The sequence below is a fragment of the Oryctolagus cuniculus genome, chromosome 1 (assembly GCF_051225735.1).
Source record: "Oryctolagus cuniculus isolate XC-2025 breed Fujian yellow rabbit chromosome 1, ASM5122573v1, whole genome shotgun sequence".
Lineage (NCBI taxonomy): Eukaryota > Metazoa > Chordata > Mammalia > Lagomorpha > Leporidae > Oryctolagus > Oryctolagus cuniculus.
The window spans coordinates 144,465,128-144,480,253 of NC_142867.1; the positions used below are offsets into that span (position 1 = coordinate 144,465,128).

Here is a 15,126-nt window from a genome sequence, read left to right on the forward strand (position 1 = left end):
CAGCACTCACTGATACCGGCTGGGACTGGGATCACAGCCGCGTTCGCTCAACTAGAGAGGAGGACACTGATTGTGTCCATCATGCTGTGGGCGCTGCTTCTACCAGCTGCTTGGTGAGCCCTTATCCAGCGCCCACGCCAGCAGCCAGCTGTTAAGAAAGAGGGTGCATGCCTGCAGCCCCTATGCATTCTTACTGGGAGAACTTTGTCCTGCAGCTGCCTTGCTGGTGGGCTCCCCTCTCCTTCCCCCCTTCCTGTTGCTGGCCTCACCTGGCGTAACAGGTTCTCTGTTCCCAGAGAGATCCATCGTGGCCATGCAGCTCCCGGTCCAACCAGGTCACTACCTCCCATTTCCCTCATGTGTTCATGCCGTAGTCCACTTGCGTTGCTGCAAAGCAAGAAAGAGTAGCCTGGACTGGGCACTTTACAAACAGTACAGACAGAAAGTCTCCATACAGTGGCTTACTCTGCAAATGGCCACAACAGCCAGGGGGCTCAATCTGGGTCTCCTAAGGGGGTGGCAGAGATGCAACTCTGCACATTCAGACCCCTAGGGTCTGCATTATCAGGAAGCTGGAGTTGGGAGTTGGAGGTGAGGCTCGAACCTAGACCCTCCAGTGTAGGACGAGGGTGTCTTAACCACTAGGCCAGACACCTGCCCTTAGCAGTAGGAAGTCATTTCTAACAGTTTGGAGACTGCGAAGTCTGATATCAAGGGGCCAGGATTCTGGCTGCATCATCTCTTGGTGGGCGGCAGAAGGGTGGCAGAGTGTGAGAGAGAGCAAGAGAGGGCCTCGCTCACCTCTGTAGTAACGCACCCTCGAGATGACAGACTGGTTCCGTGAAAACATTAATGCAGACCCCCATGCCCCGTCACCTCTCAACGCTGTCGGCTGGGGCCTCAGCTGCCAGTCCTTGAACTTCAGGGCACACACAGAAACGGTAACATAAAGGACCAGGTGCTTCTGCAGCCAGGGCACTGTCTGGGTGGCGACACTTGGCTGTGACTCGCGCAGGGGACTCGTCTTCACCTCCGGAATGGGCTTCCTGGGTTGTTCGAGAAATGCCTTCTTTGGGTGTTGTGGGTCATTCTGTCAAACAGCCAGAACCAGCCAAAATACATGTAGCTTTAAATTCCATTTTCCATGCTTTTTTTATTTTTTGAATTTTCCTGCTGGGAAAGCACTTGACACCTGATGTTTACAGAAATGACTCATTCTCGAACAGTGTTGGGGAGGTGGGTACTGAATTGTACCCATTAGACAGACGAGGGGTCTGCAACATAGAAGAGACGTGGTCTCTGCCTGAGGTCTCGGGCCAGCTCGTCCGTCCCAGCATTTCAGGGCCTGGGCCGGGGAGCTGGCCCCAACACCGCCACCCTCGCCCCGCAGCCACGCAGTCCTGCATACGTGAGCTCCACGGATGGCTTCACGGGTCCGGGCGACGCCCCAGTGCCTGCTTGCTGCTGGCAGGGCGCCCTCCCCGAGGGTGGGGAAGGTGGACGTGGCCGGCCGGGGCAGCGCCGGGTGGGGCACTGGCCACGCTGGCACGGAGGCTCACTTCCTTGTTCTCCTTTGGCAGATCCTCGGCTCCAGTTCTGAGATGATGGGATTAGGAAGCGGGCGTCGCAGCATGAAGTCGCCGCCCCTCCTGCTGGCTGCCCTGGTGGCCTGCGTCATAGTCCTGGGCTTCAACTACTGGATTGCCAGCTCCCGGAGCGTGGATCTCCAGGTGTTCTCTTTGTTGCTTTGTCTGCTGTCTGCTGGCACCCAAGTCCCCTTGTGCCTGTGCCCGCTGCAGTGCAGGTTAGGGTCCGGGGCAGCCCCCAGCTGGTGCGAGAGGATCCTGCCATGACTGCCTTTGGTTCTGGTGCCAGACAGCCTTCTCTGTTTCCCCTGTGAGTTCAGTCTTCAGTCTAGCCACATGGGGCAGTTCTGGGAAGACAGCTTGCCCCAGTCCATGGCCACGGCCCCATCATGGTTGTCTTAGGGTTCCCTGGAGAGACAGACCCATCAGCTGTGGGTGCATGGGGAGATGAAGGGAGTTTGTTAGGGGAACCGGCCCATGCTGTTGTGGCAGCTTGATGTCCCGGGACAGGCAGTGTGCAGGCAGGAGGCCCTGGGCTGCGGGCAGCGTGGCTCAGCCCGAGTCCAAGGGTCTTGGGGCAGGGAAGCCGAGGCTGGATGGCTGTGAGCCGGAGGGTGATGGGTGTGAGTCCTGAGGCCAGTGAGTCAGGCGCTTTGACATCCAAGGTGAAGACGGTGCCCCTCTGTCTGCAGTCTCTACAGACCCCCTGCCCACCAGTGTCGCCCACGCCCCGGGCCGGGTCTCCCCCCCACCCCCAGACGCTCCCAGCACCGCTTCGCCAGGTGTCTGGGTGCTCCTTGATCCCTTGAGCTGACGCCATCACCCAGGCCCTCCAGTCCACACCAGACACCAGAGGGCCGTGTGGGGAGTGTGCTTGGATGACAGGTGTAAGACGTTCGGTTTTTCAGTGTACCGATCGCTGTGGTCCTTCAGGCACGGTGCCAAGTAAGGCCAGACACTTCTCCTCGTCAGACCACACCCAGGCTCCTCTGAGCCGCTGCTCCAGGGGACTTCAGCCTCTGCTACCTACCCGCCAGCTCCCTGTGTCTCTGGCCCGCCCAGCCCAGTGCTGGCAAAGAATCCTGCCAAGTCATCTCCCCACACTTGAACCTGCCCAGGCTCCTCATGCTCCCCCCTGAGTGTCTAAGTCCTTATCCTGCCTTTATCAAGAATCATTTGTTCCCAGCTGTAAATCCCCAGCTGCCTTTGCTGTGTTCAGAGTTGAGTGGAATTTCTCTCTCCTGTTGTAGCCATGACTGCATTGTAGTGGCCTTGAATAAAGTCTGCCTTAACCATTATTATAACATGTGCCAGAACAATATATTGAGGCCAGTGCTGTGGCACAGCAGGTTAAAGCCGCTGCCTAAAGCGCCGGCATCCCATATGGGCACCGGTTCAAGTCCTGGCTGCCTCTCTTCCAGGCCAGCTCTCTGCTGTGGCCTGGGAAGGCAGTGGAGGATGGCCCAAGTACTTGGGCCCCTGCACCCGCATGGGAGACCCAGAGGAAGCACCTGGCTCCTGGCTTCGGATTGGCACAGCTCCGGCTGCTGCTGCCATTTGGGGAGTGAACCAACAGATGGAAGACTTCTCTCTGTCTCTACCTGTGTCTGTAACTCTGTCTTTAAATCTTTTAAAAAAAAAAAACACAATATATTATTCTAAAGATTTATTTTATTTATTTGAAAGAGAGAGAAAAAGATCTTTCATCTCTTGGTTCAGTTCACCGATGGCCACTTCAGCTGGGGCGGGGCCGGGCAGGGTTTCCCGTGTGTGTGTGTGTGTGTGTGTGTGTGTGTGCGCGCGCGGGGGACATTCGCAGGCAGCTGGATCGCAAGTGAAGCAGCCAGGTCTCTAACCAGCGCTCTGCTCCGGGATGCTCGTGTTGCAGGGCGTCACAGGTGGCAGCTTAACGTGCTGCACTACAGCCCCATCCCCGGAATAATTTTTCTTAAACAGCGCTTTGAGCCAACAGCCTAGCCTAGTTGGAGGTATTGCTGTAAACCGCCCTCCCCCCGCAACCGGGTTCATTTGCCCCACGTGGTGCAGAAAACCAGCCACTGCCATTGGGGTGGTGGAAGAAAGTAGATGTGTGTTACAAAGGAGGAAGCAAGGAGCGATTGCGTAATCCCTAGGGAATTAGGGGTAAAGGTTTTTTATAGATTGAAACTAGGGCCGAGAGATGCGTGATCAGCTCGTGTCCAGCTTCCTGCTTTGCGCACTTGTACACAACCCCTAAGAGCTGGCTTGAGCTGTACTCAGCTCACAGGTGGGCAGGCTGACAGCCAGCGGGCTGACGCCGGGGGTCTTGTCTGTCCTACGCCCTCGGCCACGGACACCGTCCCTGGCTGCCGCCGGAGCCCCTGGGCCCCTCCGTGTCCGGAGTGGAGCGTGGGACCCGCGTTCAGAAATCGGGTCCGATTAAGGAGCAGGAGAAGAGGAGTCAGTGCCCAGTGGCGTGCATGGCACTGGCCTGTGGCGGGCCCTGGCCCCGGGTGGCGTGGCGGGGGTCTTGGGTGGGGTGGCTTGGCGTGGTGGGGGTCTGGGGCATGGCACCGGCCTGGGCTGGGCCCTGGTCGTGACGTGGCGGGGGCCCCGGGCTCGGCGGGGTTCCCGCGCGTGGCACCCCGCCAGCTCTCACGCTGTGCTCTCCCCGCAGACGCGGATCGTGGAGCTGGAGGGCCGGGTCCGCCGAGCGGCCGCCGAGAGAGGCGCCGTGGAGCTGAAGAAGAACGAGTTCCAGGGGGAGCTGGAGAGGCAGCGGGGACAGCTGGACAAGATCCAGTCCAGCCACAGCTTCCAGCTGGAGAGCGTCAACAAGATGTGCCAAGACGAAAAGGCAAGACCCGGGCGCCCCTGCTCCGGCCGCGGCGCGCCCTGGGCGGTGGTCGTGGCTCTCCTAACGTGGTGCGTGGGTCTCACTCTGCCTCCAACCCTGGCCATCCATGGCTTGTGGGTGGGGCCCTCCAAGTCACGCCCACTTACCCATGATGCACCTGTCTCATCCAGGATGCGGAAGGGGGAGGCACCTCTCCTGGGTGGGACTGGTCATGGTCACGCCCACTTACCCATGATGCACCTGTCTCATCCAGGACGCGGAAGGGGGAGGCACCTCTCCTGGGTGGGACTGGTCACGGCCACGCCCACTTTCCCATGATGCACCTGTCTCATCCAGGACCGGAAGGGGGAGGCACCTCTCGAGGCCCCGGGATCGCAGTGGTCGCGGTCACTTTCCCATGATGCACCTGTATTGTCCAGGACCCGGAAGGGGATGGCACCTCTCCTCCGGAAAAGGAAGTTACGTTCCATGGGGAGGCGCCATGACACTCGATCTTCCCACCAAACACCGCTCTGTGTGTGGATTCAATTAGGGCAACATCTTGTACCTTATCGAAGGGGCTGAGACGCCCCGTGTGCATTTTGGCTCTTGTTTTGGGTCCGTTCCGGCCGCCTCCCATGCTCTAGTCCTAGGCAGCTGTGTGGCCCACTCATGACTGGGATGTCTCCTTGGGGAGAGGCCCGCATGCAGGCGAGTGTGTATAGTCACTCTCAGATAAATCCTGCTCTCACTTGAGCACTACGCTTATTCCTCTGCTTTAAATTCCTTGTATTCAAAGCTCATCTTGATCAAGCTAGTTGGTTTGATTGACTGGAAAGAGTTAGCCAGAGAGGGAGAGACAGAGATCTTGGACCTGTTGGTTCACTCCCCAGGTGGCGGCTGGGGCTGGGGCTGGGCCAGGCCAGAGCCAGGAGCTTCACCCAGGTCTTCTGTGTGGGTGCAGGGGCCCAAGCACTTGGACCATCTTCAGCTGCTTTCCCAGGCCACAGCAGAGAGCTGGATCAGAAGTGGAGCAGCCGGGACTCGAACCAGTGCCCACCGGGGATGCTGGCGTCTCAGGCGGCGCCTTACCGGCTCTGCCACAATGTGGGCCCCCTCTGCTTTAAATTCTAATCTCTGTGGGGACTGGAACTTGGCGTGGACTTGCTTAGGCCCTTAACAGATCGATCCCCTGTTGGCTTCCTTTCTACACACATATGTTAAACACCTGCTCTGGGCTGGGCCTGTGCTAGGTGCTGGACTCCCAGAGGAAGCATCCGTGCCTTCACGAAGGGCAAGAGTTGCAAGCTTCTATGTGCTACTCACAAAATAGAGGCTCAAGAGAGTAGGCTTTTCATTTGGGGGAGAGAGAGAGAGAGAGATCCTGTTTGCTTGTTTACTCTCCCAAAGCCTGGATCGGCTGGCACTGGGCCAGGCCAAAGCTGGGAGCTAGGAATTGGCTCCAGGTCTCCTGTGGGTGGCTGGGACCCAAGTCCGTCAGCCATCATCTGCTGCCCCCCAGGGTGGGCGTTAGCAGGAGGCTGGAGTCAGGACCTGAAGTTGGGACTCAGACGCAGGCACTGAGATTGGAGCTTGTTTTGGGTCCCTTCTCAGGCTGCCCTGTGGTGCACGCACCTCTCTCTCTGGGCTGGTTGATTCACCGACATCCAGTGGGTCAGATGTGGACTTGGCGTTAGTAGGAGCTGGTGTCCAGCATTTCGCTGGCCTCAGGCGCTCTGGACAGATTGTAAATGCACTTTTCTTTATCTGTAGAATCCTCTGCCATATTCACAAACTCATACTTCTTCCTCGGGCATTGTTCTGATTTTAATGTTAGAACAGAGTCCTGTATTTTTCCTCCCTGGGGGACACTATTTGTGTTTGCGAAGTCCTCTTCCACTGAATGTCATAGGACCTGGGCATTTCTCACCGTGTAAGTACACACAGCATCTCTTAAAAAAAATAAACACTATTGGGGAGAAGAAGTAGAGTTTATTTTCAAAGAATTGAGTTTGAGAGAATTCCTCCTGGGATTTGCAACTTCCTGTGCAAATGTCACAGGCTCCCAGGTTCTCAGAGTCTGGGAAGATGGTGCGCCATCTCTTCCCAGACCCTGAGAGTCAGCCTCTGCTGAGTCTCTCGGGCTGACACTCACAGGCACCCCTTCCGGGTCCCTTTCAACCCCCTTAGGAGGCTGCGGCCATTTTACAGGCGTGACAGGTGGTGCTCAGGGAGCAGTGGTCGCCAGGATGAGACCTGGACCTGGGATGGCCTCCCGACTCCCATCTTCCATGTCCTTCCTAATGTGCCTTTGTCTTGTTCTCTGCTAGAAATGTTCTCTGCAGCACAGTGGCACTCACCACTAGGGTTGCTGGGGCCAAGGGACTGAATTTTAGTGAATTGTAACCATTTACATGTAAATGGCCAAATGTGGCCCAGGGGCTGCCTTAGTGGGTGATCTTCAGGATTCTGGTTAAAAGCCTGCTTGGGGGCCCGGCGCTGTGGCTCACTTGGCTAATCCTCCACCTGCTGTGCCGGCACCCCAGGTTCTAGTCCCGGTTGGGGTGCTGGATTCTGTTCCAGTTGCTTCTCCTCCAGTCCAGCTCTCTGCTGTGGCCCAGTAAGGCAGTGGAGGATGGCCCAAGTGCTTGGGCCCTGCACCCGCATGGGAGACCAGGAGAAGCACCTGGCTCCTGCCTTCGGATCAGCGCAGCACTCCAGCTGTGGCTGCCATTTGGGGGGTGAACCAACGGCAAAAGGAAGACCTTTCTCTCTGTCTCTCTCTCTCTCACTGTCTAACTCTGCCTGTCCAAAAAAAAAAAAAAAAAAAAAAAGTGCTTGAGGGCAGGTGTTTGGGAGGGGCCAGTGGTGATGGTTTAAGTATTTGGGTTCCTGCCCCTTATATGGTGGTGGACCTGAGTTGAGGTCCCAGCTTCTGGCTTTGGTGTGGCCCAGCCTTGGCTGTTGTGGACATTTCAGAATGAACCAGCAAAAGGGAGCTCACTTCCCTCCCTCCCTTCCCTCTCCCTCCCTTCCCTCTCCCTCCCTCCCCTCTACTTCCCTCCCTTCCTGTCCCCCCCCCCCATTCTCTCCCTTCTCTCTGCCTCTCAGATAAATAATTTTTTAGTTGAAAGACAAAGCCACCTGGTTTGAGCTCCGAGTTACAGGCAGTTGTGTGGTTTCAGCGGTCCTCTGGCGCCTCCGCCCATCCCCCAGAAGCAGGGATGGGGACTTGGCTGCCGGAGTTGTGCGTCTGGCTGTAACTGGGCACACACCTGCAGCTGGCCAGCAGGGTGCCGGGTGCGGGGATCTCTGTGGTGTTGGGGGCCCCCGCAGGGTCTCCCAAGGAGTTTGGTCTTAGTTTGAGGGTGCTCAGGTGTGGAGTGTGAAAGGTAGGCCCTGGCTCTGTGGAGTGGCAGTGCCTAGGGCAGGGAGCAGGCCTCAGGGGAGGCAGCCCTGGCATTGGCCCTGGAAATGGCAGAAGCAAACAGTGGCATCCTAGGGAGTCTGGGTAGAGGGTCGGATCAGTCACACGAGGTGAGCGGGTTTGAGAGGCAGCCGGAGGGGGCGTGGCAGGCCTGGGTGGCAGGCGGAGGGCGGGAGGCGATTGGGAGTGGGACAGACACGGTGAAAACCCGTCTTCCTGGTACAAGGGTTTGGCTCCGAACGCTGCAGTCTTACCAGGTCCTAGATGCCCCAGTTGGCTGATGCCGTCTGACCTGCAAAGCCAGCTGTGTAACAAAATGCAGCCATTCACCTCCCCTGTGCAGCTGACATGGGGCAACCGTGGTCCTCGGGTCTCGTCAGTTGTCAGCCTCCACGCTCAGGGGAGGGCTGGGGCCAGGAGCACACTTGGGTGGGTCTTCTGTCGCAGGGGTGCTTGCTCGTGGAAGGGGTAGCCTTGGCCTTCGCTGGCGCGGCCGGCTTTTGTCTCTTTCTCTCCACCCGGAATGGCCCGAGTGAGTTGGACTCAGATTTTGTTGTTGCTGTCATTCCCCTGCTGTCCTTCTTTGTTTTTAAGATATTTATGTATTTGAAAGGCAGAGGCAGTGAGAAACAGAGGTCTTCCATCTGCTGGTTCACTCTCCAAATGGCTGCAATGGCTGGAGCTGAGCTGATCCAAAGCCAGGAGCCAGGAGCCAGGAGCTTCTTCCAGGTCTCCTACGCGGGTGGGTGCAGGGCCCAAGGACTTGGGCCATCTTCTACTGCTTTCCCACGTCATAGCAGGGAGCTGGATCAGAAGTGGAGCATCTGGGAGAGGCAGAGAGAGAGAGGTTGAAAGAGAGAGGTCTTCCATCCCATGGTTCACTCCCCAGTTGGCCGCAACAGCTGGAGCCGCGCCAATCCAAAGCAGGGAGCCAGGAGCTTCTTCTGAGTCTCCCAATCAGGTGTGAGGGCCCAAGGACTTGGGCCATCTTCCACTGCTTTCCCAGGCTATAGCAGAGAGCTGGATAGGAAGTGGAGTAGCTGGGTCTGGAACCAGTGCCCATATGGGATGCCGGCACTGCAGGCGGCGGCTTTATCCACAACGGCACTGCACCAGCCCCTCCCCTGCTGTCCTTAACTCAGCTCCACAAGGCAGGCGTTTGATGGGAAAGACACTGAGAACAGATGACCCGCTGTCTCCATTTCTCCTCTCTGTCCCCAACAGCTGTGGCTCTGGCGTGGTCGTGTTGATTGGGACCGACAGTCCCCTTGGTTCTGGGTCAGTGTTCTCTTAAGTCCCCAGGTTGGGGGCGGGGAGGGGGGAGCCTGTTTGTAGAAAGCCCGAGTGCACGGAAGTCACATGTCCCGCAGGTGAGAGCAGGAACGAGAGCGCGGACGAGCTGCTCAGCCGTGCCCTCTCCACTGGTCCTTGTCCTCGCCGTGGAGGCTGCGAAGCTGGAACCAGGCAGCCTCGGGCCTCCGGCCGTTGTTGGCGGGGTGTTTCCTGCTGCTGCAGCAGCCTGCAGGGTGGGAGTTGTAGCATAGCAGGTAAAGCTGCAGCCTGCGGTGCCGGCATCCTATAGCCCATATAGGTGAGCATGAGGGATCACTACAAGGGATGGGCTAGAGTGAGAGACCGAAGGGGAACCTGGTCTGTTTCAGATTCCTTTTTTTCCAAGATTGATTGATTTGAACGGTTGTGGGGGTTTCTGGTACTGGTGTCCTGCAGCAGTGTGGAGCAGCAGCGTGGGTGAGGTAGGTGTGCGCATGCGCCCAAGCCAGCCAAGTCTTATAGAGCTGCAGTGTTCAGTCCCAGGCTCCCCTGCATGGCCTGGGCTGCTCTTATTGAAGCCTTGTGGTCATGGTGGTCAGGCTTCATCGCAGTCTTGACCTTCCTTCAAACCAGGAAGTTAGGAGAATGTCCTTACAGCCAGCTCCGACGTTGGTGGCGACGTGAGGGAGGGTGGGAGGATGGATGGGGGCATTTGTGGTGGGCTTCGGGGAGGTGTCCAGTGTCTGTAACTCACCTTGGTGGGCAGGGGGAGGGCAGAGGATGGCTTCTGAGGACATTGCTTGAGTACTGCGGTTTTTAATTTTTTTTTTTTTCCTTTTAAGATTCATTTATTTGAAAGGCAGAGTTGGAGACAGAGAGGTCTTCCATCCACTGGTTCAGTCCCCACATGGTCCCAACAGCCGGAGCTCAGCCAGTCCAAAGCAAGGAGCCAGGAGCTTCATCCGGGTCTCCCACGTGGGTGGCAGGAGCCCAAGCCCTTGGACCGTCTTCCTCTGATTTCCCAGGCCCATTAGCAGGGCGTTGGATCAGAAGTGGAGTAGCCGGGACTCAAACCAGTGCCCATATGGGATTCTGACACTTAGGGTGGCAGCTTTACCCACTATGCCACAGCACTGGCCCCAAAATACTGGTTTGTGCAGCCCTGACAGCTGAGGAAACCCAGGTGGGGCTTTTGTGGTCTTCAGGTCCCCCACTCAGTGGGGACCAGGGTGCTGTGGCATTTAGACGGGGCACCCCACCTTTTGCTGCAGGGGTGCAGAAAGTCCCTGCTGAGATGCCTGTCACGTGCCCCCCCCCCCCCCGTTTTGTGATAACAAAGTGGCTTAAGTTTCGTGTGAAATTATAATGGAGAAGTAGCACGTAGCAGTGTGTGGGAGAGTCCTTGAACTCGCCCAGAATCTCTATCAGAAAGCAAGGTTGTGGGGCCGGCGCCGTGGCTCACTTGGTTAATCCTTTGCCTGCGGTGCCGGCATCCCATATGGGTGCCGGGTTCTAGTCCCGGTTGCTCCTCTTCCAGTCCAGCTCTCTGCTGTGGCTAGGGAGTGCAGTGGAGGATGGCCCAAGTGCTTGGACCTTGCACCTGCATGGGAGACCAGGAGGAAGCACCTGGCTCCTGGCTTCGGACCGGCACAGCGCCGGCCGTAGCAGCCATTTGAGGGTGTGAACCAATGGGAGGAAGACCTTTCTCTCTGTCTCTCTCCCTCACTGTCTAACTCTATCTGTAAAAAAAAAAAAAAAGGCAAGGTTGTGTGTTTTCAAGTCCATTTTCTGTTCCCTCAAAATCAACCTCGCAGTTCAGGCTATTTTTCAAAATTGTGCTTTTCAGGTTTAGTTGGTGACGTAATAGGGTTATGGATGTGTCTCTCTGTGTGTGTAGACCAACTGTGGACACTTTTAAACTTGAAAAGTGGACAGAATGACCTAATGAGCTCTCATCGTTATAACTCAGGCTGTTAGAATCGCGATATTTCAGTACCTCTCTCTAGAAGGTGGGATCTTCTTTGTTATTATTTTTAATTAGTTAATTTATTTGAAAGAGTTACATGGAAAAAGGGAGGCGGGGGAAGGGGAGGTCTTCCATCCCATGGTTCACTCCCCAATTGGCCGTAATGGCCAGAGCTGCACCAATCTGAAGCCAGGAGCTTCTTCCGGGTCTCCCAATCAGGTGCAGGGGCCCAAGGACCTGGGTCATCTTCCACTGCTTTCCCAGGCCATAGCAGAGAGCTGGATCAGAAGTGGAGCAGCTGGGACTTGAACTGGCGCCCATATGGGATGCTGGCACTGCTGGTGGCGGCTTTACCCTCTACGCCAGCCCCTAGAAGGTGGTATCTTATTTCTCTTACCTGTCATAATACTATCTTACCAAAATATCCAGTAATTCCTTATATAAAATAGTGCACACCTGCTTGTGTGTGTGTGTGTGTATTCACTGGCTCGAGAGCAGAGGAAGGCACAGAATGAGCTCTGATCTGGTGCTTCCCTCTCCAAATGCCCGCAGTGACCGGGGGGCAGGTCAGAGCTGGGAGCCATGTGGCGGGGACCCCAGCACTGGAGCCTTCATCGCTGCTCCCCGGGGCTTCACGGACAGGAAGCTGGAGTCAGGAGCTGGACGCCAAACCCCGGCACTGCGAAGTGGGGCGCTGGTGCCCTGACCACCAGCCCGGAAACACCCAGCTTTGTTTAAAAACTTGCTAGCTTGAGTCTCCCGTGGCCTCTTCCCTCTTCCCTGTTGACTGTCCCCGCTCTGTGTGAGGCCGCCTGTCCCCAAGCTCCTGGACCGTGGGCGGGAGAGCGGCAGCCAGCGGGCGAGCTGCTCCCAGAAGTCTCGCCGTGCTCACTGTGGAACCCCTTTTCTCTATCCTCTCAGCCAGCCTGGAAGAGAACCCAGGATCCCTCCACCTTCCTCCAGTTGCTGGCTGGTGGCTGGCACGGGAGCCCGAGCCTGGAGACACGCCCACTGCGGGTGCCCCCCCCCCCCCAGGCTGCAGGAGTTCCATGTTATCCTGTCTTCTCTCCCTGCAGGCGGTGTTGGTGAATAATATCACCACGGGCGAGAAGCTCATCCGAGTGCTCCAGGGTAAGTCCCAATGCCCCCTCCGCCGGGCAGCGTTCTTTAGGGGTGAGCACCTGCTGTGCCCTCTGCACAGGGATGGCGTTCTGGGCGACGCGCGCGGCCCTGGGCGTGTTGTTCTTACTGTGCATGCTCCCTGTGTGTCCATCAAAGAGTCCGAAGCCTGCCTTCAGACTCCGGTATGAGTGCGTTAAGAAACATTGTCCAGACCGGGCACCTGGAATCTGAAAGGCTCCCAAAGAAAGGGCTCCGGGCACTGACCTGACCTGGCAGCCCAAGCGGAAGACGCCACACCTCCTGTGTGGGATTGCATTCAGAACGCACATGATCATGCAAAATACCAACACAGGTGTAGGTGAGGCATCGGTACATTCCGTGCTTACGAGACCGGGGCCCCGAGGTGTCTCATGTATGTGCAAGCCAGACCACTTCTGGCCCCATGCATCGCAGGTGAGGCGTGCCCACTCTGTGTGTGTGCTGGGTTTTATGTTTTTTTTTTTTTTTTTTTTTTTTTTATGGGTTTTATGTATACATAAGGTGCATGTTAATTTAAAGCTGACGCTCAGCTCAGTTCCTGAGAAGCCTCAGTTTGGTTGGGGCAGTGTCGGCATCTCCACCTCCTGCGCCTGTCAGGAAGCCATCAAAGTGGGTCATGTGGACACCTGTCAGTCCTGCAGTCCAGGCAACCCCTGCCCTGTTCTGGCCCCATCAGTTACCGCACATTTCTTTATTTTAAACATTTATTTATTTATTTGAAAGGCAGAGTTATAGAGAGGCAGAGAGAGAGAGAGAGTTCTTCCATCCGCTGGTTCACTCCCTAATTGGCCGCAACGGCTGGAGCTGTGCCGATCCGAAGCCAGGATCCAGGAGCTTCTTCTGGGTCTCCTATGCAGGTGCAGGGGCCCAAGGACTTGGGCCATCTTCCACTGCTTTCCCAGGCCACAGCAGAGACTGGCTGGGAAGTGGAGCAGCTGGGACTCGAACCGGCACCCATATGGGATACCGGCACTGCGGTCAATGGCTTTACACACTATGCCACAGCGCTGGCCCCCCCCCCTTTTTTTCTTTTTATGCTTTGGTCTTTATTTCTTAAGTTAATTCTTTGACAGAGTAAGTTCCCCTCTACTGGTTTATTTCCCCAAAAGGTGGCTGGGGCTGGGCTGAGTTGAGACCAAGAGCCCGGAACGCAGTCCAGGCCTGCCGAGTGGAGGAAGGAACCCCAATTCTGGAGCCTCCACCTGCTGCCTCGCAGGGCATGCGTCAGCAGGAAGCTGGAGTCGGGAGCCCCCCGCCCGTGGAATGCTGTGTTTGAACTGCTGCGGCAAATACCTGCCCCTGCTTTGCATTGTTCATAGTCCTCAGGGTCTTCAGACGTTCATGAAAAATGCATGTGTGGATTTCAGATTTTTCACACCAAAATGAGCTCACTTTATCCCATTTTCCTATGAACTTCTTGAAGCACCCCTGTGTGTCCACATGTATATAGGGTGAGAACATAGGTTACCTTTTTTCCTGTTTTAAAGATTTATTTATTTGAAAGGTAGAGTTACAGAGAGGCAGAGGCAGAGAGAGAGGGAGAGAGGTCTTCCACCTGCTGGTTCACTCCCCAAAGGACTGCAGTGGTCAGAGGTGGGCCAATCTGAAGCCAGGAGTCAGATGCTTCTTCTGGGTCTCCCACATGGGTGCAGGGGCCCAAGGACTTGGGCCATCCTGTACTGCTTTCCCAGGCCACAGCAGAGAGCTGGATTTGAAGTGGAGCAGCCGGGACTAGAACCGGCACCCGTATGGGAGGTCACAGGTGGCAGCTTTACCCACTGCGCCGCAGTGCCGGCCCCATTTCAGTAAGTCCTGACAAATGGTTGGCCTCACAGCCCTCGGTCCCCGGCTGCAGGCAGCGGGTGCCCCCTGCTTGGATGGCCTCTCCCACCTTGACACTCGCTTCCTGTCCTCTGTGCCATGGTTTTGTCCTCTCAAGGATGGTGTCCAGGTGCTTTGAGCATGCGCCACCTGGTGGCCACTGGCAGGAGTGCATGGGCTCCCTGGGTTTTGCTGGGTTCTGTTTCCCCCAGGGAGTCTGGCAAGTCCAGTGCCGTGAGGACAGAGGTTGGGGAACAGCAGCGTCTCCCCAGGGCTGTGTAGCGCCCTCGGGTGCTGTCGTGCACCACTAGGCACCCCCTGCACCTGGGCTTTGCTGGGCCACATCTTCAGGGCAGCGTGGATGAGCTGAGGAGTTCCCCTGATTAGAGGGCTGGGCAGCTGCCGGACACAGAGCCTAGGAGACTCACGAGACAGCAGGAGGCTGTGTCCCAGGGTCTGCGTTAGTGGAGTCAGGAACTGGGACCGGGGATTGAACCCAGGCCCTCTGATGTGGGACATGGGTGTCCAAACTTAGCAGGCCAGATGTCAGCCTCAGTGTTTTAGAGACCGTGGGTGGTACGTGTGAGCTTGCAGGGCAGCCTGGGGCTCAGTATACCTTAGGGAAAAACAGGTGAACCCACGCTCCTAACACATCTTAAGAGCTGGATGACAGGGGCAGGCACTGTGGCGTAGCGGGTAGAGCTGCCGCCAGCAGTGCCGGCATCCCATATGGGTGCTGGTTCGACTCCCAGCTGTTCCTCTTTGGGTCCAGTTCTCTGCTAGGGCCTAGGAAAGCAGTAGAAGATGGTCCAAGTGCTTGGGCCCCTGCACCTGCATAGGAGACCCAGAAGAAGCTCCTGGCTCCTGGCTTTGGATTGGCACAGCTCTGGCTGTTGTAACCATTTGGCGCGAGAACCAGCAGATGGAAGACAGATCTCTCTCTCCAATTCTGTCTTTCAAATAAATAAATAAATCTTAAGAACAAAGCTGGAGGACAAACGGGAGATGTGGGAGAGATGTTTGCAAGTCCAGATGCAGGCACGTGGGGGGTGCGTCCTCATCCCCGCCTCTGCCCGCC

At 56.8% G+C, this 15,126-nt stretch overlaps 1 protein-coding gene across 1 annotated transcript in view; it reads left to right on the plus strand.

The window, feature by feature from the left end:
- Positions 1-15,126, plus strand: part of GOLM1 (golgi membrane protein 1) — a 53,646-nt gene that overhangs the window by 17,322 nt on the left and 21,198 nt on the right. Inside the window, exons 2-4 of the mRNA XM_008257408.5 lie at positions 1,581-1,730; positions 4,243-4,422; positions 12,143-12,197. Coding sequence (XP_008255630.1) covers positions 1,602-1,730; positions 4,243-4,422; positions 12,143-12,197 — 364 coding nt within the window. The 5' untranslated portion in view covers positions 1,581-1,601. The remainder of the gene's footprint in view (positions 1-1,580; positions 1,731-4,242; positions 4,423-12,142; positions 12,198-15,126) is intronic.